This window comes from Ranitomeya imitator, chromosome 6 (genome assembly GCF_032444005.1).
Source record: "Ranitomeya imitator isolate aRanImi1 chromosome 6, aRanImi1.pri, whole genome shotgun sequence".
Lineage (NCBI taxonomy): Eukaryota > Metazoa > Chordata > Amphibia > Anura > Dendrobatidae > Ranitomeya > Ranitomeya imitator.
In genome coordinates, this window is record NC_091287.1 from 588,349 (window position 1) to 609,639 (window position 21,291).

At 48.8% G+C, this 21,291-nt stretch overlaps 1 protein-coding gene across 4 annotated transcripts in view; it reads left to right on the plus strand.

Moving 5' to 3' along the window:
* The window catches only part of AGAP3 (ArfGAP with GTPase domain, ankyrin repeat and PH domain 3), a 494,399-nt gene that overhangs the window by 440,950 nt on the left and 32,158 nt on the right, over positions 1–21,291 (plus strand). For all 4 annotated transcript variants that reach the window (XM_069729029.1, XM_069729028.1, XM_069729027.1 and 1 more), the window contains exon 11: positions 20,233–20,356. In XM_069729029.1, coding sequence (XP_069585130.1) covers positions 20,233–20,356 — 124 coding nt within the window. The remainder of the gene's footprint in view (positions 1–20,232; positions 20,357–21,291) is intronic.

Below are 21,291 nucleotides of genomic sequence, written 5' to 3' on the forward strand. Positions count from 1 at the left end.
CCTCCTTTCTCTGTAGTCTTTTGGGGTCTGTCTCTCCACCTTTCTCTGCAGTCTTTTGGGGTCTGTCTCTCCTCCTCTCTCTGCAGTCTTTTGGGGTCTGTCTCTCCTCCTTTCTCTGTAGTCTTTTGGAGTCTGTCTCTCCTCCTTTCTCTGCAGTCTTTTGGGGTCTGTCTCTCCTCCTTTCTCTGCAGTCTTTTGGGGTCTGTCTCTCATTTCTCTGCAGTCTTTTGGGGTCTGTCTCTCCACCTTTCTCTGCAGTCTTTTGGGGTCTGTCTCTCCCTCCTTTCTCTGCAGTCTTTTGGGGTCTGTCTCTCCTCCTTTCTCTGTAGTCTTTTGGGGTCTGTCTCTCCTCCTCTCTCTGCAGTCTTTTGGGGTCTGTCTCTCATTTCTCTGCAGTCTTTTGGGGTCTGTCTCTCCTCCTTTCTCTGCAGTCTTTTGGGGTCTGTCTCTCCCTCCTTTCTCTGCAGTCTTTTGGGGTCTGTCTCTCCTCCTCTCTCTGCAGTCTTTTGGGGTCTGTCTCTCTCCTCCTTTCTCTGCAGTCTTTTGGGGTCTGTCCTCCTTTCTCTGCAGTCTTTTGGGGTCTGTCTCTCCTTTCTCTGCAGTCTTTTGGGGTCTGTCTCTCCACCTTTCTCTGCTGTCTTTTGGGGTCTGTCTCTCCTCCTTTCTCTGCAGTCTTTTGGGGTCTGTCTCTCCCTCCTTTCTCTGCAGTCTTTTGGGGTCTGTCTCTCCTCCTTTCTCTGCAGTCTTTTGGGGTTTGTCTCTCCTCCTTTCTCTGCAGTCTTTTGGGGTCTGTCTCTCCTCCTTTCTCTGTAGTCTTTTGGAGTCTGTCTCTCCTCCTTTCTCTGCAGTCTTTTGGGGTCTGTCTCTCCTCCTTTCTCTGCAGTCTTTTGGGGTCTGTCTCTCCTCCTTTCTCTGCAATCTTTTGGGGTCTGTCTCTCCACCTTTCTCTGCAGTCTTTTGGGGTCTGTCTCTCCTCCTTTCTCTGCAGTCTTTTGGGGTCTGTCTCTCCCCCTTTCTCTGCAGTCTTTTGGGGTCTGTCTCTCCCCCTTTCTCTGCAGTCTTTTGGGGTCTGTCTCTCCTCCTTTCTCTGCAGTCTTTTGGGGTCTGTCTCTCCTCCTTTCTCTGCAGTCTTTTGGGGTCTGTCTCTCCTCCTTTCTCTGCAGTCTTTTGGGGTCTGTCTCTCCCTCCTTTCTCTGTAGTCTTTTGGGGTCTGTCTCTCCACCTTTCTCTGCAGTCTTTTGGGGTCTGTCTCTCCTCCTTTCTCTGCAGTCTTTTGGGGTCTGTCTCTCCTCCTTTCTCTGCAGTCTTTTGGGGTCTGTCTCTCCTCCTTTCTCTGCAGTCTTTTGGGGTCTGTCTCTCCCTCCTTTCTCTGTAGTCTTTTGGGGTCTGTCTCTCCTCCTTTCTCTGCAGTCTTTTGGGGTCTGTCTCTCCTCCTTTCTCTGCAGTCTTTTGGGGTCTGTCTCTCCCTCCTTTCTCTGTAGTCTTTTGGGGTCTGTCTCTCCTCCTCTCTCTGCAGTCTTTTGGGGTCTGTCTCTCCTCCTTTCTCTGTAGTCTTTTGGGGTCTGTCTCTCCTCCTTTCTCTGCAGTATTTTGGGGTCTGTCTCTCCTCCTTTCTCTGCAGTATTTTGGGGTCTGTCTCTCCTCCTTTCTCTGCAGTATTTTGGGGTCTGTCTCTCCTCCTTTCTCTGCAGTCTTTTGGGGTCTGTCTCTCCCTCCTTTCTCTGCAGTCTTTTGGGGTCTGTCTCTCCACCTTTCTCTGCAGTCTTTTGGGGTCTGTCTCTCATTTCTCTGCAGTCTTTTGGGGTCTGTCTCTCCACCTTTCTCTGCAGTCTTTTGGAGTCTGTCTCTCCTCCTTTCTCTGCAGTCTTTTGGGGTCTCTCTCTCCTCCTCTCTCTGCAGTCTTTTGGGGTCTGTCTCTCCTCCTCTCTCTGCAGTCTTTTGGGGTCTGTCTCTCCTTTCTCTGCAGTCTTTTGGGGACTGTCTCTCCACCTTTCTCTGCAGTCTTTTGGGGTCTGTCTCTCCACCTTTCTCTGCAGTCTTTTGGGGTCTGTCTCTCCACCTTTCTCTGCAGTCTTTTGGGGTCTGTCTCTCCTCCTTTCTCTGCAGTCTTTTGGGGTCTGTCTCTCCTTTCTCTGCAGTCTTTTGGGGTCTGTCTCTCCCCCTTTCTCTGCAGTCTTTTGGGGTCTGTCTCTCCCTTCTCTGCAGTCTTTTGGGGTCTGTCTCTCCACCTTTCTCTGCAGTCTTTTGGGGTCTGTCTCTCCTCCTTTCTCTGCAGTCTTTTGGGGTCTGTCTCTCCTCCTTTCTCTGCAGTCTTTTGGGGTCTGTCTCTCCCTCCTTTCTCTGCAGTCTTTTGGGGTCTGTCTCTCCACCTTTCTCTGCAGTCTTTTGGGGTCTGTCCTCCTTTCTCTGCAGTCTTTTGGGGTCTGTCTCTCCTCCTTTCTCTGCAGTCTTTTGGGGTCTGTCTCTCCCTTCTCTGCAGTCTTTTGGGGTCTGTCTCTCCTTTCTCTGCAGTCTTTTGGGGACTGTCTCTCCACCTTTCTCTGCAGTCTTTTGGGGTCTGTCTCTCCTCCTTTCTCTGCAGTCTTTTGGGGTCTGTCTCTCCCTTCTCTGCAGTATTTTGGGGTCTGTCTCTCCTCCTTTCTCTGCAGTCTTTTGGGGTCTGTCTCTCCCTTCTCTGCAGTCTTTTGGGGTCTGTCTCTCCTCCTTTCTCTGCAGTCTTTTGGGGTCTGTCTGTCTCTCCTTTCTCTGCAGTCTTTTGGGGTCTGTCTCTCCTCCTTTCTCTGCAGTCTTTTGGGGTCTGTCTCTCCACCTTTCTCTGCAGTCTTTTGGGGTCTGTCTCTCCACCTTTCTCTGCAGTCTTTTGGGGTCTGTCCTCCTTTCTCTGCAGTATTTTGGGGTCTGTCTCTCCTCCTTTCTCTGCAGTCTTTTGGGGTCTGTCTCTCCACCTTTCTCTGCAGTCTTTTGGGGTCTGTCTCTCCTCCTTTCTCTGCAGTCTTTTGGGGTCTGTCTCTCCTCCTTTCTCTGCAGTCTTTTGGGGTCTGTCTCTCCACCTTTCTCTGCAGTCTTTTGGGGTCTGTCTCTCCTCCTTTCTCTGCAGTCTTTTGGGGTCTGTCTCTCCACCTTTCTCTGCAGTCTTTTGGGGTCTGTCTCTCCTCCTTTCTCTGCAGTATTTTGGGGTCTGTCTCTCCACCTTTCTCTGCAGTCTTTTGGGGTCTGTCTCTCCACCTTTCTCTGCAGTATTTTGGGGTCTGTCTCTCCTTCTTTCTCTGCAGTCTTTTGGGGTCTGTCTCTCCTCCTTTCTCTGCAGTATTTTGGGGTCTGTCTCTCCCCCCTTTCTCTGCAGTCTTTTGGGGTCTGTCTCTCCACCTTTCTCTGCAGTCTTTTGGGGTCTGTCTCTCCTCCTTTCTCTGCAGTATTTTGGGGTCTGTCTCTCCCCCCTTTCTCTGCAGTCTTTTGGGGTCTGTCTCTCCTCCTTTCTCTGCAGTCTTTTGGGGTCTGTCTCTCCTCCTTTCTCTGTAGTCTTTTGGGGTCTGTCTCTCCTCCTTTCTCTGCAGTCTTTTGGGGTCTGTCTCTCCACCTTTCTCTGCAGTCTTTTGGGGTCTGTCTCTCCACCTTTCTCTGCAGTCTTTTGGGGTCTGTCTCTCCTCCTTTCTCTGCAGTATTTTGGGGTCTGTCTCTCCACCTTTCTCTGCAGTCTTTTGGGGTCTGTCTCTCCACCTTTCTCTGCAGTCTTTTGGGGTCTGTCTCTCCTCCTTTCTCTGCAGTATTTTGGGGTCTGTCTCTCCACCTTTCTCTGCAGTCTTTTGGGGTCTGTCTCTCCACCTTTCTCTGCAGTCTTTTGGGGTCTGTCTCTCCCCCCTTTCTCTGGCAGTCTTTTGGGGTCTGTCTCTCCTCCTTTCTCTGCAGTCTTTTGGGGTCTGTCTCTCCTCCTTTCTCTGCAGTCTTTTGGGGTCTGTCTCTCCACCTTTCTGCAGTCTTTTGGGGTCTGTCTCTCCTCCTTTCTCTGCAGTCTTTTGGGGTCTGTCTCTCCTCCTTTCTCTGCAGTCTTTTGGGGTCTGTCTCTCCTCCTTTCTCTCCAGTCTTTTGGGGTCTGTCTCTCCTCCTTTCTCTGCAGTCTTTTGGAGTCTGTCTCTCCCTCCTTTCTCTGCAGTCTTTTGGGGTCTGTCTCTCCTCCTTTCTCTGCAGTCTTTTGGGGTCTGTCTCTCCTCCTTTCTCTGCAGTCTTTTGGGGTCTGTCTCTCCACCTTTCTCTGCAGTCTTTTGGGGTCTGTCTCTCCCTCCTTTCTCTGCAGTCTTTTGGGGTCTGTCTCTCCACCTTTCTCTGCAGTCTTTTGGGGTCTGTCTCTCCTCCTTTCTCTGCAGTCTTTTGGGGTCTGTCTCTCCACCTTTCTCTGCAGTCTTTTGGGGTCTGTCTCTCCTCCTTTCTCTGCAGTCTTTTGGGGTCTGTCTCTCCTCCTTTCTCTGCAGTCTTTTGGGGTCTGTCTCTCCTCCTTTCTCTGCAGTCTTTTGGGGTCTGTCTCTCCACCTTTCTCTGCAGTCTTTTGGGGTCTGTCTCTCCCTTCTCTGCAGTCTTTTGGGGTCTGTCTCTCCTCCTTTCTCTGCAGTCTTTTGGGGTCTGTCTCTCCACCTTTCTCTGCAGTCTTTTGGGGTCTGTCTCTCCTCCTTTCTCTGCAGTCTTTTGGGGTCTGTCTCTCCTCCTTTCTCTGCAGTCTTTTGGGGTCTCTCTCCTCCTTTCTCTGCAGTCTTTTGGGGTCTCTCTCCGCCTTTCTCTGCAGTTTTTTGGGGTCTGTCTCTCCTTTCTCTGCAGTCTTTTGGGGTCTGTCTCTCCTCCTTTCTCTGTAGTCTTTTGGGGTCTGTCTCTCCTCCTTTCTCTGCAGTCTTTTGGGGTCTGTCTCTCCCTCCTTTCTCTGCAGTCTTTTGGGGTCTCTCTCCTCCTTTCTCTGCAGTCTTTCGGGGTCTGTCCCTCCACCTTTCTCTGCAGTCTTTTGGGGTCTGTCCTCCTTTCTCTGCAGTCTTTTGGGGTCTGTCTCTCCCTCCTTTCTCTGCAGTCTTTTGGGGTCTGTCTCTCCACCTTTCTCTGCAGTCTTTTGGAGTCTGTCTCTCCTCCTTTCTCTGCAGTCTTTTGGGGTCTGTCCTCCTTTCTCTGCAGTCTTTTGGGGTCTGTCTCTCCCTCCTTTCTCTGCAGTCTTTTGGGGTCTGTCTCTCCACCTTTCTCTGCAGTCTTTTGGAGTCTGTCTCTCCTCCTTTCTCTGCAGTCTTTTGGGGTCTGTCTCTCCTCCTTTCTCTGCAGTCTTTTGGGGTCTGTCTCTCCACCTTTCTCTGCAGTCTTTTGGGGTCTGTCTCTCCCTCCTTTCTCTGCAGTCTTTTGGGGTCTGTCTCTCCACCTTTCTCTGCAGTCTTTTGGGGTCTGTCTCTCCTCCTTTCTCTGCAGTCTTTTGGGGTCTGTCTCTCCACCTTTCTCTGCAGTCTTTTGGGGTCTGTCTCTCTCCTCCTTTCTCTGCAGTCTTTTGGGGTCTGTCCTCCTTTCTCTGCAGTCTTTTGGGGTCTGTCTCTCCTTTCTCTGCAGTCTTTTGGGGTCTGTCTCTCCACCTTTCTCTGCTGTCTTTTGGGGTCTGTCTCTCCTCCTTTCTCTGCAGTCTTTTGGGGTCTGTCTCTCCCTCCTTTCTCTGCAGTCTTTTGGAGTCTGTCTCTCCTCCTTTCTCTGCAGTCTTTTGGGGTCTGTCTCTCCCTCCTTTCTCTGCAGTCTTTTGGGGTCTGTCTCTCTCCTTTCTCTGCAGTCTTTTGGGGTCTGTCTCTCCCTCCTTTCTCTGCAGTCTTTTGGGGTCTGTCTCTCCTCCTTTCTCTGCAGTCTTTTGGGGTCTGTCTCTCCCTCCTTTCTCTGCAGTCTTTTGGGGTCTGTCTCTCTCCTTTCTCTGCAGTCTTTTGGGGTCTGTCTCTCCCTCCTTTCTCTGCAGTCTTTTGGGGTCTGTCTCTCCTCCTTTCTCTGCAGTCTTTTGGGGTCTGTCTCTCCACCTTTCTCTGCTGTCTTTTGGGGTCTGTCTCTCCTCCTTTCTCTGCAGTCTTTTGGGGTCTGTCTCTCCTCCTTTCTCTGCAGTCTTTTGGGGTCTGTCTCTCCTCCTTTCTCTGCAGTCTTTTGGAGTCTGTCTCTCCTCCTTTCTCTGCAGTCTTTTGGGGTCTGTCTCTCCCTCCTTTCTCTGTAGTCTTTTGGGGTCTGTCTCTCCACCTTTCTCTGCAGTCTTTTGGGGTCTGTCTCTCCTCCTCTCTCTGCAGTCTTTTGGGGTCTGTCTCTCCTCCTTTCTCTGTAGTCTTTTGGAGTCTGTCTCTCCTCCTTTCTCTGCAGTCTTTTGGGGTCTGTCTCTCCTCCTTTCTCTGCAGTCTTTTGGGGTCTGTCTCTCATTTCTCTGCAGTCTTTTGGGGTCTGTCTCTCCACCTTTCTCTGCAGTCTTTTGGGGTCTGTCTCTCCCTCCTTTCTCTGCAGTCTTTTGGGGTCTGTCTCTCCTCCTTTCTCTGTAGTCTTTTGGGGTCTGTCTCTCCTCCTCTCTCTGCAGTCTTTTGGGGTCTGTCTCTCATTTCTCTGCAGTCTTTTGGGGTCTGTCTCTCCCTCCTTTCTCTGCAGTCTTTTGGGGTCTGTCTCTCCTCCTCTCTCTGCAGTCTTTTGGGGTCTGTCTCTCTCCTCCTTTCTCTGCAGTCTTTTGGGGTCTGTCCTCCTTTCTCTGCAGTCTTTTGGGGTCTGTCTCTCCTTTCTCTGCAGTCTTTTGGGGTCTGTCTCTCCACCTTTCTCTGCTGTCTTTTGGGGTCTGTCTCTCCTCCTTTCTCTGCAGTCTTTTGGGGTCTGTCTCTCCCTCCTTTCTCTGCAGTCTTTTGGGGTCTGTCTCTCCTCCTTTCTCTGCAGTCTTTTGGGGTCTGTCTCTCCTCCTTTCTCTGCAGTCTTTTGGGGTCTGTCTCTCCACCTTTCTCTGCAGTCTTTTGGGGTCTGTCTCTCCCTCCTTTCTCTGCAGTCTTTTGGGGTCTGTCTCTCCACCTTTCTCTGCAGTCTTTTGGGGTTTGTCTCTCCTCCTTTCTCTGCAGTCTTTTGGGGTCTGTCTCTCCTCCTTTCTCTGTAGTCTTTTGGAGTCTGTCTCTCCTCCTTTCTCTGCAGTCTTTTGGGGTCTGTCTCTCCTCCTTTCTCTGCAGTCTTTTGGGGTCTGTCTCTCCTCCTTTCTCTGCAATCTTTTGGGGTCTGTCTCTCCACCTTTCTCTGCAGTCTTTTGGGGTCTGTCTCTCCTCCTTTCTCTGCAGTCTTTTGGGGTCTGTCTCTCCCCCTTTCTCTGCAGTCTTTTGGGGTCTGTCTCTCCCCCTTTCTCTGCAGTCTTTTGGGGTCTGTCTCTCCTCCTTTCTCTGCAGTCTTTTGGGGTCTGTCTCTCCTCCTTTCTCTGCAGTCTTTTGGGGTCTGTCTCTCCTCCTTTCTCTGCAGTCTTTTGGGGTCTGTCTCTCCCTCCTTTCTCTGTAGTCTTTTGGGGTCTGTCTCTCCACCTTTCTCTGCAGTCTTTTGGGGTCTGTCTCTCCTCCTTTCTCTGCAGTCTTTTGGGGTCTGTCTCTCCTCCTTTCTCTGCAGTCTTTTGGGGTCTGTCTCTCCTCCTTTCTCTGCAGTCTTTTGGGGTCTGTCTCTCCCTCCTTTCTCTGTAGTCTTTTGGGGTCTGTCTCTCCTCCTTTCTCTGCAGTCTTTTGGGGTCTGTCTCTCCTCCTTTCTCTGCAGTCTTTTGGGGTCTGTCTCTCCCTCCTTTCTCTGTAGTCTTTTGGGGTCTGTCTCTCCTCCTCTCTCTGCAGTCTTTTGGGGTCTGTCTCTCCTCCTTTCTCTGTAGTCTTTTGGGGTCTGTCTCTCCTCCTTTCTCTGCAGTATTTTGGGGTCTGTCTCTCCTCCTTTCTCTGCAGTATTTTGGGGTCTGTCTCTCCTCCTTTCTCTGCAGTATTTTGGGGTCTGTCTCTCCTCCTTTCTCTGCAGTCTTTTGGGGTCTGTCTCTCCCTCCTTTCTCTGCAGTCTTTTGGGGTCTGTCTCTCCACCTTTCTCTGCAGTCTTTTGGGGTCTGTCTCTCATTTCTCTGCAGTCTTTTGGGGTCTGTCTCTCCACCTTTCTCTGCAGTCTTTTGGAGTCTGTCTCTCCTCCTTTCTCTGCAGTCTTTTGGGGTCTCTCTCTCCTCCTCTCTCTGCAGTCTTTTGGGGTCTGTCTCTCCTCCTCTCTCTGCAGTCTTTTGGGGTCTGTCTCTCCTTTCTCTGCAGTCTTTTGGGGACTGTCTCTCCACCTTTCTCTGCAGTCTTTTGGGGTCTGTCTCTCCACCTTTCTCTGCAGTCTTTTGGGGTCTGTCTCTCCACCTTTCTCTGCAGTCTTTTGGGGTCTGTCTCTCCTCCTTTCTCTGCAGTCTTTTGGGGTCTGTCTCTCCTTTCTCTGCAGTCTTTTGGGGTCTGTCTCTCCCCCTTTCTCTGCAGTCTTTTGGGGTCTGTCTCTCCCTTCTCTGCAGTCTTTTGGGGTCTGTCTCTCCACCTTTCTCTGCAGTCTTTTGGGGTCTGTCTCTCCTCCTTTCTCTGCAGTCTTTTGGGGTCTGTCTCTCCTCCTTTCTCTGCAGTCTTTTGGGGTCTGTCTCTCCCTCCTTTCTCTGCAGTCTTTTGGGGTCTGTCTCTCCACCTTTCTCTGCAGTCTTTTGGGGTCTGTCCTCCTTTCTCTGCAGTCTTTTGGGGTCTGTCTCTCCTCCTTTCTCTGCAGTCTTTTGGGGTCTGTCTCTCCCTTCTCTGCAGTCTTTTGGGGTCTGTCTCTCCTTTCTCTGCAGTCTTTTGGGGACTGTCTCTCCACCTTTCTCTGCAGTCTTTTGGGGTCTGTCTCTCCTCCTTTCTCTGCAGTCTTTTGGGGTCTGTCTCTCCCTTCTCTGCAGTATTTTGGGGTCTGTCTCTCCTCCTTTCTCTGCAGTCTTTTGGGGTCTGTCTCTCCCTTCTCTGCAGTCTTTTGGGGTCTGTCTCTCCTCCTTTCTCTGCAGTCTTTTGGGGTCTGTCTGTCTCTCCTTTCTCTGCAGTCTTTTGGGGTCTGTCTCTCCTCCTTTCTCTGCAGTCTTTTGGGGTCTGTCTCTCCACCTTTCTCTGCAGTCTTTTGGGGTCTGTCTCTCCACCTTTCTCTGCAGTCTTTTGGGGTCTGTCCTCCTTTCTCTGCAGTATTTTGGGGTCTGTCTCTCCTCCTTTCTCTGCAGTCTTTTGGGGTCTGTCTCTCCACCTTTCTCTGCAGTCTTTTGGGGTCTGTCTCTCCTCCTTTCTCTGCAGTCTTTTGGGGTCTGTCTCTCCTCCTTTCTCTGCAGTCTTTTGGGGTCTGTCTCTCCACCTTTCTCTGCAGTCTTTTGGGGTCTGTCTCTCCTCCTTTCTCTGCAGTCTTTTGGGGTCTGTCTCTCCACCTTTCTCTGCAGTCTTTTGGGGTCTGTCTCTCCTCCTTTCTCTGCAGTATTTTGGGGTCTGTCTCTCCACCTTTCTCTGCAGTCTTTTGGGGTCTGTCTCTCCACCTTTCTCTGCAGTATTTTGGGGTCTGTCTCTCCTTCTTTCTCTGCAGTCTTTTGGGGTCTGTCTCTCCTCCTTTCTCTGCAGTATTTTGGGGTCTGTCTCTCCCCCCTTTCTCTGCAGTCTTTTGGGGTCTGTCTCTCCACCTTTCTGCAGTCTTTTGGGGTCTGTCTCTCCTCCTTTCTCTGTAGTCTTTTGGGGTCTGTCTCTCCTCCTTTCTCTGCAGTCTTTTGGGGTCTGTCTCTCCACCTTTCTCTGCAGTCTTTTGGGGTCTGTCTCTCCACCTTTCTCTGCAGTCTTTTGGGGTCTGTCTCTCCTCCTTTCTCTGCAGTATTTTGGGGTCTGTCTCTCCACCTTTCTCTGCAGTCTTTTGGGGTCTGTCTCTCCACCTTTCTCTGCAGTCTTTTGGGGTCTGTCTCTCCTCCTTTCTCTGCAGTATTTTGGGGTCTGTCTCTCCACCTTTCTCTGCAGTCTTTTGGGGTCTGTCTCTCCACCTTTCTGCAGTCTTTTGGGGTCTGTCTCTCCTCCTTTCTCTGCAGTCTTTTGGGGTCTGTCTCTCCTCCTTTCTCTGCAGTCTTTTGGGGTCTGTCTCTCCTCCTTTCTCTCCAGTCTTTTGGGGTCTGTCTCTCCTCCTTTCTCTGCAGTCTTTTGGAGTCTGTCTCTCCCTCCTTTCTCTGCAGTCTTTTGGGGTCTGTCTCTCCTCCTTTCTCTGCAGTCTTTTGGGGTCTGTCTCTCCTCCTTTCTCTGCAGTCTTTTGGGGTCTGTCTCTCCACCTTTCTCTGCAGTCTTTTGGGGTCTGTCTCTCCCTCCTTTCTCTGCAGTCTTTTGGGGTCTGTCTCTCCACCTTTCTCTGCAGTCTTTTGGGGTCTGTCTCTCCTCCTTTCTCTGCAGTCTTTTGGGGTCTGTCTCTCCACCTTTCTCTGCAGTCTTTTGGGGTCTGTCTCTCCTCCTTTCTCTGCAGTCTTTTGGGGTCTGTCTCTCCTCCTTTCTCTGCAGTCTTTTGGGGTCTGTCTCTCCTCCTTTCTCTGCAGTCTTTTGGGGTCTGTCTCTCCACCTTTCTCTGCAGTCTTTTGGGGTCTGTCTCTCCCTTCTCTGCAGTCTTTTGGGGTCTGTCTCTCCTCCTTTCTCTGCAGTCTTTTGGGGTCTGTCTCTCCACCTTTCTCTGCAGTCTTTTGGGGTCTGTCTCTCCTCCTTTCTCTGCAGTCTTTTGGGGTCTGTCTCTCCTCCTTTCTCTGCAGTCTTTTGGGGTCTCTCTCCTCCTTTCTCTGCAGTCTTTTGGGGTCTCTCTCCGCCTTTCTCTGCAGTTTTTTGGGGTCTGTCTCTCCTTTCTCTGCAGTCTTTTGGGGTCTGTCTCTCCTCCTTTCTCTGTAGTCTTTTGGGGTCTGTCTCTCCTCCTTTCTCTGCAGTCTTTTGGGGTCTGTCTCTCCCTCCTTTCTCTGCAGTCTTTTGGGGTCTCTCTCCTCCTTTCTCTGCAGTCTTTCGGGGTCTGTCCCTCCACCTTTCTCTGCAGTCTTTTGGGGTCTGTCCTCCTTTCTCTGCAGTCTTTTGGGGTCTGTCTCTCCCTCCTTTCTCTGCAGTCTTTTGGGGTCTGTCTCTCCACCTTTCTCTGCAGTCTTTTGGAGTCTGTCTCTCCTCCTTTCTCTGCAGTCTTTTGGGGTCTGTCTCTCCTCCTTTCTCTGCAGTCTTTTGGGGTCTGTCTCTCCACCTTTCTCTGCAGTCTTTTGGGGTCTGTCTCTCCCTCCTTTCTCTGCAGTCTTTTGGGGTCTGTCTCTCCACCTTTCTCTGCAGTCTTTTGGGGTCTGTCTCTCCTCCTTTCTCTGCAGTCTTTTGGGGTCTGTCTCTCCACCTTTCTCTGCAGTCTTTTGGGGTCTGTCTCTCCTCCTTTCTCTGCAGTCTTTTGGGGTCTGTCTCTCCTCCTTTCTCTGCAGTCTTTTGGGGTCTGTCTCTCCTTTCTCTGCAGTCTTTTGGGGTCTGTCTCTCCACCTTTCTCTGCAGTCTTTTGGGGTCTGTCTCTCCTCCTTTCTCTGCAGTCTTTTGGGGTCTGTCTCTCCTCCTTTCTCTGCAGTCTTTTGGGGTCTGTCTCTCCACCTTTCTCTGCAGTCTTTTGGGGTCTGTCTCTCCTCCTTTCTCTGCAGTCTTTTGGGGTCTGTCTCTCCTCCTTTCTCTGCAGTCTTTTGGGGTCTCTCTCCTCCTTTCTCTGCAGTCTTTTGGGGTCTCTCTCCGCCTTTCTCTGCAGTTTTTTGGGGTCTGTCTCTCCTTTCTCTGCAGTCTTTTGGGGTCTGTCTCTCCTCCTTTCTCTGTAGTCTTTTGGGGTCTGTCTCTCCTCCTTTCTCTGCAGTCTTTTGGGGTCTGTCTCTCCCTCCTTTCTCTGCAGTCTTTTGGGGTCTCTCTCCTCCTTTCTCTGCAGTCTTTCGGGGTCTGTCCCTCCACCTTTCTCTGCAGTCTTTTGGGGTCTGTCCTCCTTTCTCTGCAGTCTTTTGGGGTCTGTCTCTCCCTCCTTTCTCTGCAGTCTTTTGGGGTCTGTCTCTCCACCTTTCTCTGCAGTCTTTTGGAGTCTGTCTCTCCTCCTTTCTCTGCAGTCTTTTGGGGTCTGTCTCTCCTCCTTTCTCTGCAGTCTTTTGGGGTCTGTCTCTCCACCTTTCTCTGCAGTCTTTTGGGGTCTGTCTCTCCCTCCTTTCTCTGCAGTCTTTTGGGGTCTGTCTCTCCACCTTTCTCTGCAGTCTTTTGGGGTCTGTCTCTCCTCCTTTCTCTGCAGTCTTTTGGGGTCTGTCTCTCCACCTTTCTCTGCAGTCTTTTGGGGTCTGTCTCTCCTCCTTTCTCTGCAGTCTTTTGGGGTCTGTCTCTCCTCCTTTCTCTGCAGTCTTTTGGGGTCTGTCTCTCCTTTCTCTGCAGTCTTTTGGGGTCTGTCTCTCCACCTTTCTCTGCAGTCTTTTGGGGTCTGTCTCTCCTCCTTTCTCTGCAGTCTTTTGGGGTCTGTCTCTCCACCTTTCTCTGCAGTCTTTTGGGGTCTCTCTCCACCTTTCTCTGCTGTCTTTTGGGGTCTGTCTCTCCACCTTTCTCTGCAGTCTTTTGAGGTCTGTCTCTCCACCTTTCTCTGCTGTCTTTTGGGGTCTGTCTCTCCTCCTTTCTCTGCAGTCTTTTGGGGTCTGTCTCTCCTCCTTTCTCTGCTGTCTTTTGGGGTCTGTCTCTCCACCTTTCTCTGCAGTCTTTTGAGGTCTGTCTCTCCACCTTTCTCTGCAGTCTTTTGAGGTCTGTCTCTCTCTCCTTTCTCTGCAGTCTTTTGGGGTCTCTCCACCTTTCTCTGCAGTCTTTTGGGGTCTGTCTCTCCCTCCTTTCTCTGCAGTCTTTTGGGGTCTGTCTCTCCTCCTCTCTCTGCAGTCTTTTGGGGTCTGTCTCTCCACCTTTCTCTGCAGTCTTTTGGGGTCTGTCTCTCCTCCTTTCTCTGCAGTCTTTTGGGGTCTGTCTCTCCTCCTTTCTCTGCAGTCTTTTGGGGTCTGTCTCTCCTCCTCTCTCTGCAGTCTTTTGGGGTCTGTCTCTCCACCTTTCTCTGCAGTCTTTTGGGGTCTGTCTCTCCTCCTTTCTCTGCAGTCTTTTGGGGTCTCTCTCCCTCCTTTCTCTGCAGTCTTTTGGGGTCAGTCTCTCCTCCTCTCTCTGCAGTCTTTTGGGGTCTGTCTCTCCACCTTTCTCTGCAGTCTTTTGAGGTCTGTCTCTCCCTCCTTTCTCTGGGGTCTGTCTCTCTGGCTTTCTCTTCAGTTTTCTAGTGTCCGTCTCTCCAGCGTTTTGGGGTCTGTCTCTCCAGCTTTGCATATCTAGAGGTGACATTTTGCCCCTTCCTCTTTGCGCTCTCGGTCAGTGACATTGGATGGAGACGTCTGTGATCAGCAATTTTCACGTCTTGTCATAGATTGTCTGGTATTTCAGTCAAGATGGTGATTGGGCCATTCACGCTCGATTGTTTTGTTCTAAACCTCCATTGTGGCTCTGGCAGGATGTTGAGGGTCGTTGTCCTGCAGAAAGGTGGATCTGCGCTCTGGTCTCAAGTGTTGTGCAGCCTTTTAACACTTTTCCCTCCAGGACAACCCAGTATTTAGCTTCATCCATCTTCCCATCACCTCTGACCATCTTCCCTGTCCCTGCTGGAGAAAAGCCTCCCCACAGCAGGATGCTGCCACCACCGCGTGTGATGGTGGGAATGGTGTTTTCAGGGTGATGTGCCGCCACACAAAAGGTTTTGCAATTATCCCAAAAAGTTCTTATTTGGTCTCATCTAAGCAGAGCCCCTTTTTCTTCTCTACATGGCTCTTTTGTAAACTGCTAACGTGACTTCTCATGGTTTTAAAAAATGTCGTTCTGTTTGCCACTATTCCAAGAAAGCCAAATATGTGGAGTATGGGACTAAAGCCGGTTACACACGTCAGTGGCTCCTGTGTGGTGACAGTTTCCTCACGTACCGGAGACACTGACTCATGTAGACACATTAAAATCAATGTGTCTCTGCACATGTCAGCGTGTTTTCACAGACCGTGTGTCCGTTTGAAAAATACGGAGACATGTCAGTGTTCGTGGGAGCGCACGTATTACACGGACCCATTAAAGTCAATGGGTCCGTGTAAAACACTTACCGCACACGGATGCTGTCCGTGTGTAGTCCGTGTGCCGTGCAGGAGACAGCGCTACAGTAAGCGCTGTCCCCCCAGCGTGGTGCTGAAGCCGCCATTCATTTCTTCTCTCCAGCAGCGTTCGCTGGAGAGAAGATATGAAAAATCTTTTTTTTTTTTTTTTTTTTTTTGTGTTTAACCCCTTTCTGCCATTAGACGTACTATTCCGTCCAAGTGGGGTGGGCCCTACTTCCCAAGGATGGAATAGTACGTCATAGGCGATCGGCCACGCTCACGGGGGGAGCGCGGCCGATCGCGACCGGGTGTCAGCTGCTTATCGCAGCTGACATCCGGCACTATGTACCAGGAGCGGTCACGGACCGCCCCCGGCACATTAACCCCCGGCACACCGTGATCAAACATGATCACGATGTGCCGGCGGTACAGGGAAGCATCGCGCAGGGAGGGGGCTTCCCTGAGACCCCCGCAGCAACGCGATGTGCTCGCGTTGCTCCGGGGGTCTCCTACCTTCCTTCCTGCAGCAAGTCCCGGATCCAAGATGGCCGCGGATCCGGGTCCTGCAGGGAGGGAGGTGGCTTACCAAGTGCCTGCTCAGAGCAGGCACTTGGTAACGCTGCAGCGCTCTGAGACAGATCGGTGATCTGTCAGAGTGCTGTGCAAACTGGCAGATCACCGATCTGTATTGTCCCCCCCTGGGACAAAGTAAAAAAGTAAAAAAAAAAATTTACAAATTTGTAAAAAAAAAAAAAAAAAAAATCCTAAATAATGAAAAAAATATATATACAGTGGGGCAAAAAAGTATTTAGTCAGTCAGCAATAGTGCAAGTTCCACCACTTAAAAAGATGAGAGGCGTCTGTAATTTACATCATAGGTAGACCTCAACTATGGGAGACAAACTGAGAAAAAAAAATCCAGAAAATCACATTGTCTGTTTTTTTAACATTTTATTTGCATATTATGGTGGAAAATAAGTATTTGGTCAGAAACAAAGTTTCATCTCAATACTTTGTAATATATCCTTTGTTGGCAATGACAGAGGTCAAACGTTTTCTGTAAGTCTTCACAAGGTTGCCACACACTGTTGTTGGTATGTTGGCCCATTCCTCCATGCAGATCTCCTCTAGAGCAGTGATGTTTTTGGCTTTTCGCTTGGCAACACGGACTTTCAACTCCCTCCAAAGGTTTTCTATAGGGTTGAGATCTGGAGACTGGCTAGGCCACTCCAGGACCTTGAAATGCTTCTTACGAAGCCACTCCTTCGTTGCCCTGGCGGTGTGCTTTGGATCATTGTCATGTTGAAAGACCCAGCCACGTTTCATCTTCAATGCCCTTGCTGATGGAAAGAGGTTTGCACTCAAAATCTCACGATACATGGCCCCATTCATTCTTTCATGTACCCGGATCAGTCGTCCTGGCCCCTTTGCAGAGAAACAGCCCCAAAGCATGATGTTTCCACCACCATGCTTTACAGTAGGTATGGTGTTTGATGGATGCAACTCAGTATTCTTTTTCCTCCAAACACGACAAGTTGTGTTTCTACCAAACAGTTCCAGTTTGGTTTCATCAGACCATAGGACATTCTCCCAAAACTCCTCTGAATCATCCAAATGCTCTCTAGCAAACTTCAGACGGGCCCGGACATGTACTGGCTTAAGCAGTGGGACACGTCTGGCACTGCAGGATCTGAGTCCATGGTGGCGTAGTGTGTTACTTATGGTAGGCCTTGTTACATTGGTCCCAGCTCTCTGCAGTTCATTCACTAGGTCCCCCCGCATGGTTCTGGGATTTTTGCTCACCGTTCTTGTGATCATTCTGACCCCACGGGGTGGGATTTTGCGTGGAGCCCCAGATCGAGGGAGATTATCAGTGGTCTTGTATGTCTTCCATTTTCTAATTATTGCTCCCACCGTTGATTTCTTCACTCCAAGCTGGTTGGCTATTGCAGATTCAGTCTTCCCAGCCTGGTGCAGGGCTACAATTTTGTTTCTGGTGTCCTTTGACAGCTCTTTGGTCTTCACCATAGTGGAGTTTGGAGTCAGACTGTTTGAGGGTGTGCACAGGTGTCTTTTTATACTGATAACAAGTTTAAACAGGTGCCATTACTACAGGTAATGAGTGGAGGAAAGAGGAGACTCTTAAAGAAGAAGTTACAGGTCTGTGAGAGCCAGAAATCTTGATTGTTTGTTTCTGACCAAATACTTATTTTCCACCATAATATGCAAAAAAAATGATAAAAAAACAGACAATGTGATTTTCTGGATTTTTTTTTCTCAGTTTGTCTCCCATAGTTGAGGTCTACCTATGATGTAAATTACAGACGCCTCTCATCTTTTTAAGTGGTGGAACTTGCACTATTGCTGACTGACTAAATACTTTTTTGCCCCACTGTATATATTATTCCCATAAATACATTTCTTTATCTAAATAAAAAACAAACAATAAAAGTACACATATTTAGTATCGCCGCGTCCGTAACGACCCGACCTATAAAACTGTCCCACTAGTTAACCCCTTCAGTAAACACCGTAAGAAAAAAAAAACGAGACAAAAAACAACGCTTTATTATCATACCGCCGAATAAAAAGTAGAGTAACACGCGATCAAAAAGACGGATATAAATAACTATGGTACCGCTGAAAGCGGCATCTTGTCCCGCAAAAAACGAGCCGCCATACAGCAACATCAGCAAAAAAAATAAAAAAGTAATAGTCCTCAGAATAAAGCGATGCAAAAATAATTATTTTTTCTATAAAATAGTTTTTATCGTATAAAAGCGCCAAAACATAAAAAAAATGGTATAAATGAGGTATCGCTGTAATCGTACTGACCCGAAGAATAAAACTGCTTCATCAATTTTACCAAACGCGGAATGGTATAAACGCCTCCCCCAAAAGAAATTTATGAATAGCTGGTTTTTGGTAATTCTGCCTCACAAAAATCGGAATAAAAAGCGATCAAAAAATGTCACGTGCCCGAAAATGTTACCAATAAAAACGTCAACTCGTCCCGCAAAAAACAAGACCTCACATGACTCTGTGGACTCAAATATGGAAAAATTATAGCTCTCAAAATGTGGTAACGCAAAAAATATTTTTTGCAATAAAAAGCGTCTTTCAGTGTGTGACGGCTGCAAATCATAGAAATCCGCTAAAAAACCCGCTATAAAAGTAAATCAAACCCCCCTTCATCACCCAATTAGTTAGGGAAAAATAAAAAAAATTAAAAAATGTATTTATTTCCATTTTCCCATTAGGGTTAGGGCTAGGGTTAGGGTTAGGGTTAGGGCTCGGGTTGGGGTTAGGGTTGGGGCTACAGTTAGGGTTAAGGCTACAGTTAGGGTTGGGGCTAAAGTTAGGGTTAGGGTTTGGATTACATTTGCGGTTGGGAATAGGGTTGGGATTAGGGTTAGGGGTGTGTCAGGGTTAGAGGTGTGGTTAGGGTTACTGTTGGGATTAGGGTTAGGGATGTGTTTGGATTAGGGTTTCAGTTATAATTGGGGGGTTTCCACTGTTTAGACACATCAGGGGCTCTCAAAACGCGACATGGTGTCCGATCTCAATTCCAGCCAATTCTGCGTTGAAAAAGTAAAACAGTGCTCCTTCCCTTCCGAGCTCTCCCGTGTGTCCAAACAGGGGTTTACCCCAACATATGGGGTATCAGCGTACTCAGGACAAATTGGACAACAACTTTTGGGGTCCAATTTCTCCTGTTACCCTTGGGAAAATACAAAACTGGGGGCTAAAAAATAATTTTTGTGGGAAAAAAAAAGATTTTTTATTTTCACGGCTCTGCGTTATAAACTGTACTGAAACACTTGGGGACTCAAAGTTCTCACAACACATCTAGATAAGTTCGTGGGGGGGTCTAGTTTCCAATATGGGGTCACTTGTGGGGGGTTTCTACTGTTTAGGTACATTAGGGGCTCTGCAAACGCAATGTGACGCTTGCAGACCAATCCATCTAAGTCTGTATTCCAAATGGCGCTCCTTCCCTTCCGAGCCCTCCCATGCGCCCAAACGGTGGTTCCCCCCACATATGGGGTATCAGCGCACTCAGGACAAATTGGACAACAACTTTTGGGGTCCAATTTCTCCTGTTACCCTCGGGAAAATACAAAACTGGGGACTAAAAAATAATTTTTGTGGGAAAAAATTTTTGTTTTATTTTTACGGCTCTGCATTATAAACTTCTGTGAAGCTCTTGGTGGGTCAAAGTGCTCACCACACATCTAGATAAGTTCCTTAGGGGGTCTACTTTCAAAAATGGTGTCACTTGTGGGGGGTTTCAATGTTTAGGCACATCAGTGGCTCTCCAAACGCAACATGGCGTCTCATCTCAATTCCTGTGAATTTTGCATTGAAAAGTCAAACGGCGCTCCTTCCCTTCCGAGCTCTCCCATGCGCCCAAACAGTGGTTTACCCCCACATATGGGGTATCAGCGTACTCAGGACAAATTGTACAACAACTGTTTGGTTCCAATTTCTTCTCTTACCCTTGGGAAAATAAAAAATTGGGGGCGAAAAGATAATTTTTGTGAAAAAAAAATGATTTTTTATTTTTACGGTTCTGCATTATAAACTTCTGTGAAGCACTTGGTGGGTCAAAGTGCTCACCACAGCTCTAGATAAGTTCCTTAGGGGGTCTACTTTCCAAAATGGTGTCACTTGTGGGGGGTTTCAATGTTTAGGCACATCAGGGGCTCTCCAAACGCAACAAGCGCCCATCTCAATTCCTGTCAATTTTGCTTTGAAAGGTCAAATGGCGCTCCTTCCCTTCCGAGCTCTGTCATGCGCCCAAACAGTGGTTTACCCCCACATATGGGGTATCAGAGTACTCAGGACAAATTGTACAACAACTTTTGGGGTCCAATTTCTCCTTTTACCCTTGGTAAAATAAAACAAATTGGAGCTGAAGTAAAAATTTTTGTGAAAAAAAGTTAAATGTTAATTTTTTTAAAACATTCCACAAATTCCTGTGAAATACCTGAAGGGTTAATAAACGTCTTGAATGTGGTTTTGAGCACCTTGAGGGGTGCAGTTTTTAGAATGGTGTCACACTTGGGTATTTTCTATCATATAGACCCCTCAAAATGACTTCAAATGAGATGTGGTCCCTAAAAAAAATGGTGGTGTAAAAATGAGAAATTGCTGGTCAACTTTTAACCCTTATAACTCCCTAACAAAAAAAATTTTTGGTTCCAAAATTGTGCTGATGTAAAGTAGACATGTGGGAAATGTTACTTATTAAGTATTTTGTGTGACATATCTCTGTGATTTAATTGCATAAAAATTCAAAGTTGGAAAATTGCAAAATTCTCAAAATTTTCGCCATATTTCCGTTTTTTCACAAATAAACGCAGGTAATATCAAAGAAATGTTACCACTATCATGAAGTACAATATGTCACGAGAAAATGTCAGAATCATAAGGATCCGTTGAAGCGTTTCGGAGTTATAACCTCATAAAGGGACAGTGGTCAGAATTGTAAAAATTGGCCCGGTCATTAACGTGCAAACCACCCTTTGGGGTAAAGGGGTTAAAAAAAAAGATCCCTGTCCCCAACCCCCTCCCACATCTTGTGCGCCACCCCGCTGTTAATAAAATACTTACCCGGCTCCCTCGCAGCGTCCTGTCCTCGCCGCAGCTTCTCCTGTATGAGCGGTCACGTGGTGCCGCCCATTACAGTGATGAATATGCAGCTCCACCTCCCATAGGGACCGGAATTATCTGGACGTGTGGGACAGGCCTAAGAGACATTCCGTGGATAGATTGTCTCCCCTGAGCTGTGGATCTTGGCAGCCCCTCGGGTGACCATGGTCCTCTCATTAGTGCTCTCCTTTATTAGGATGTTAGGTTAGGTGACGGCCATGTCTTGGGAGGTTTGCTGTTCCTCCATACTCCTTCCATTTTTGGATGAGATATTGAACATTGCCCCTGAGATGTTCAGAGCTATATATTTATAGTATACAGTATATACCCATGTATAAGTGTCTTGTACTATATCATGTACTGGACGGGCATTGTCCAGTCTATGCATTTCCTGGGGTCTCTGACTGGTATTTGGGGTCTTACCCTGCGTTCACTTTGACATTCATGTGTTACAGGATTACATGCAGAACATACATGGAAAACAAATTGATCTCCTCCGCACGACCGTGAAGGTTCCCGGGAAGCGGCCTCCTCGAGCGACGAGCGGAGCTCCCAGCGGGCAGCTGCCAGGCCAGACAGGTACCATCTATGTGTCCTGCCCGACTGCTGAGCGGGCGTCATCTCCTAAATCACTACCCCCCCTCATAGTGTAATGCTGTGCCCCCTCATAGTGTAATGCTGTCCCCCCACATAGTGTAATGCTGTGCCCCCACATAATGCAATGCTGTGCACCCTCATAATGTAATGCTGTCCCCCCTCATAGTGTAATGCTGTGCCCCCTCATAGTGTAATGCTGTGCCCCCACATAGTGTAATGCTGTGCCCCCACATAATGCAATGCTGTGCACCCTCATAATGTAATGCTGTCCCCCCTCATAGTGTAATGCTGTGCCCCCTCATATTGTAATGCTGTGCCCCCTCATATTGTAATGCTGTGCTACCTCATGATGTAATGCTGTGCCCCCTCATATTGTAATGCTGTGCCCCCTCATATTGTAATGCTGTGCCCCCTCATATTGTAATGCTGTGCTACCTCATAATGTAATGCTGTGCTCCCTCATATTGTAATGCTGTGCACCCTCATATTGTAATGCTGTGCCCCCTCATAGTGTAATGCTGTGCCCCCTCATATTGTAATGCTGTGCCCCCTCATATTGTAATGCTGTGCCCCCTCATATTGTAATGCTGTGCCCCCTCATATTGTAATGCTGTGCCCCTCATAATGTAATGCTGTGCCCCCTCATATTGTAATGCTGTGCCCCCTCATATTGTAATGCTGTGCCCCCTCATAGTGTAATGCTGTGCCCCCACATAGTGTAATGCTGTGCCCCCTCATAATGTAATGCTGTCCCCCCTCATAGTGTAATGCTGTGCCCCCTCATATTGTAATGCTGTGCCCCCTCATATTGTAATGCTGTGCCCCCTCATAGTGTAATGCTGTGCCCCCACATAATGCAATGCTGTGCACCCTCATAATGTAATGCTGTCCCCCCTCATAGTGTAATGCTGTGCCCC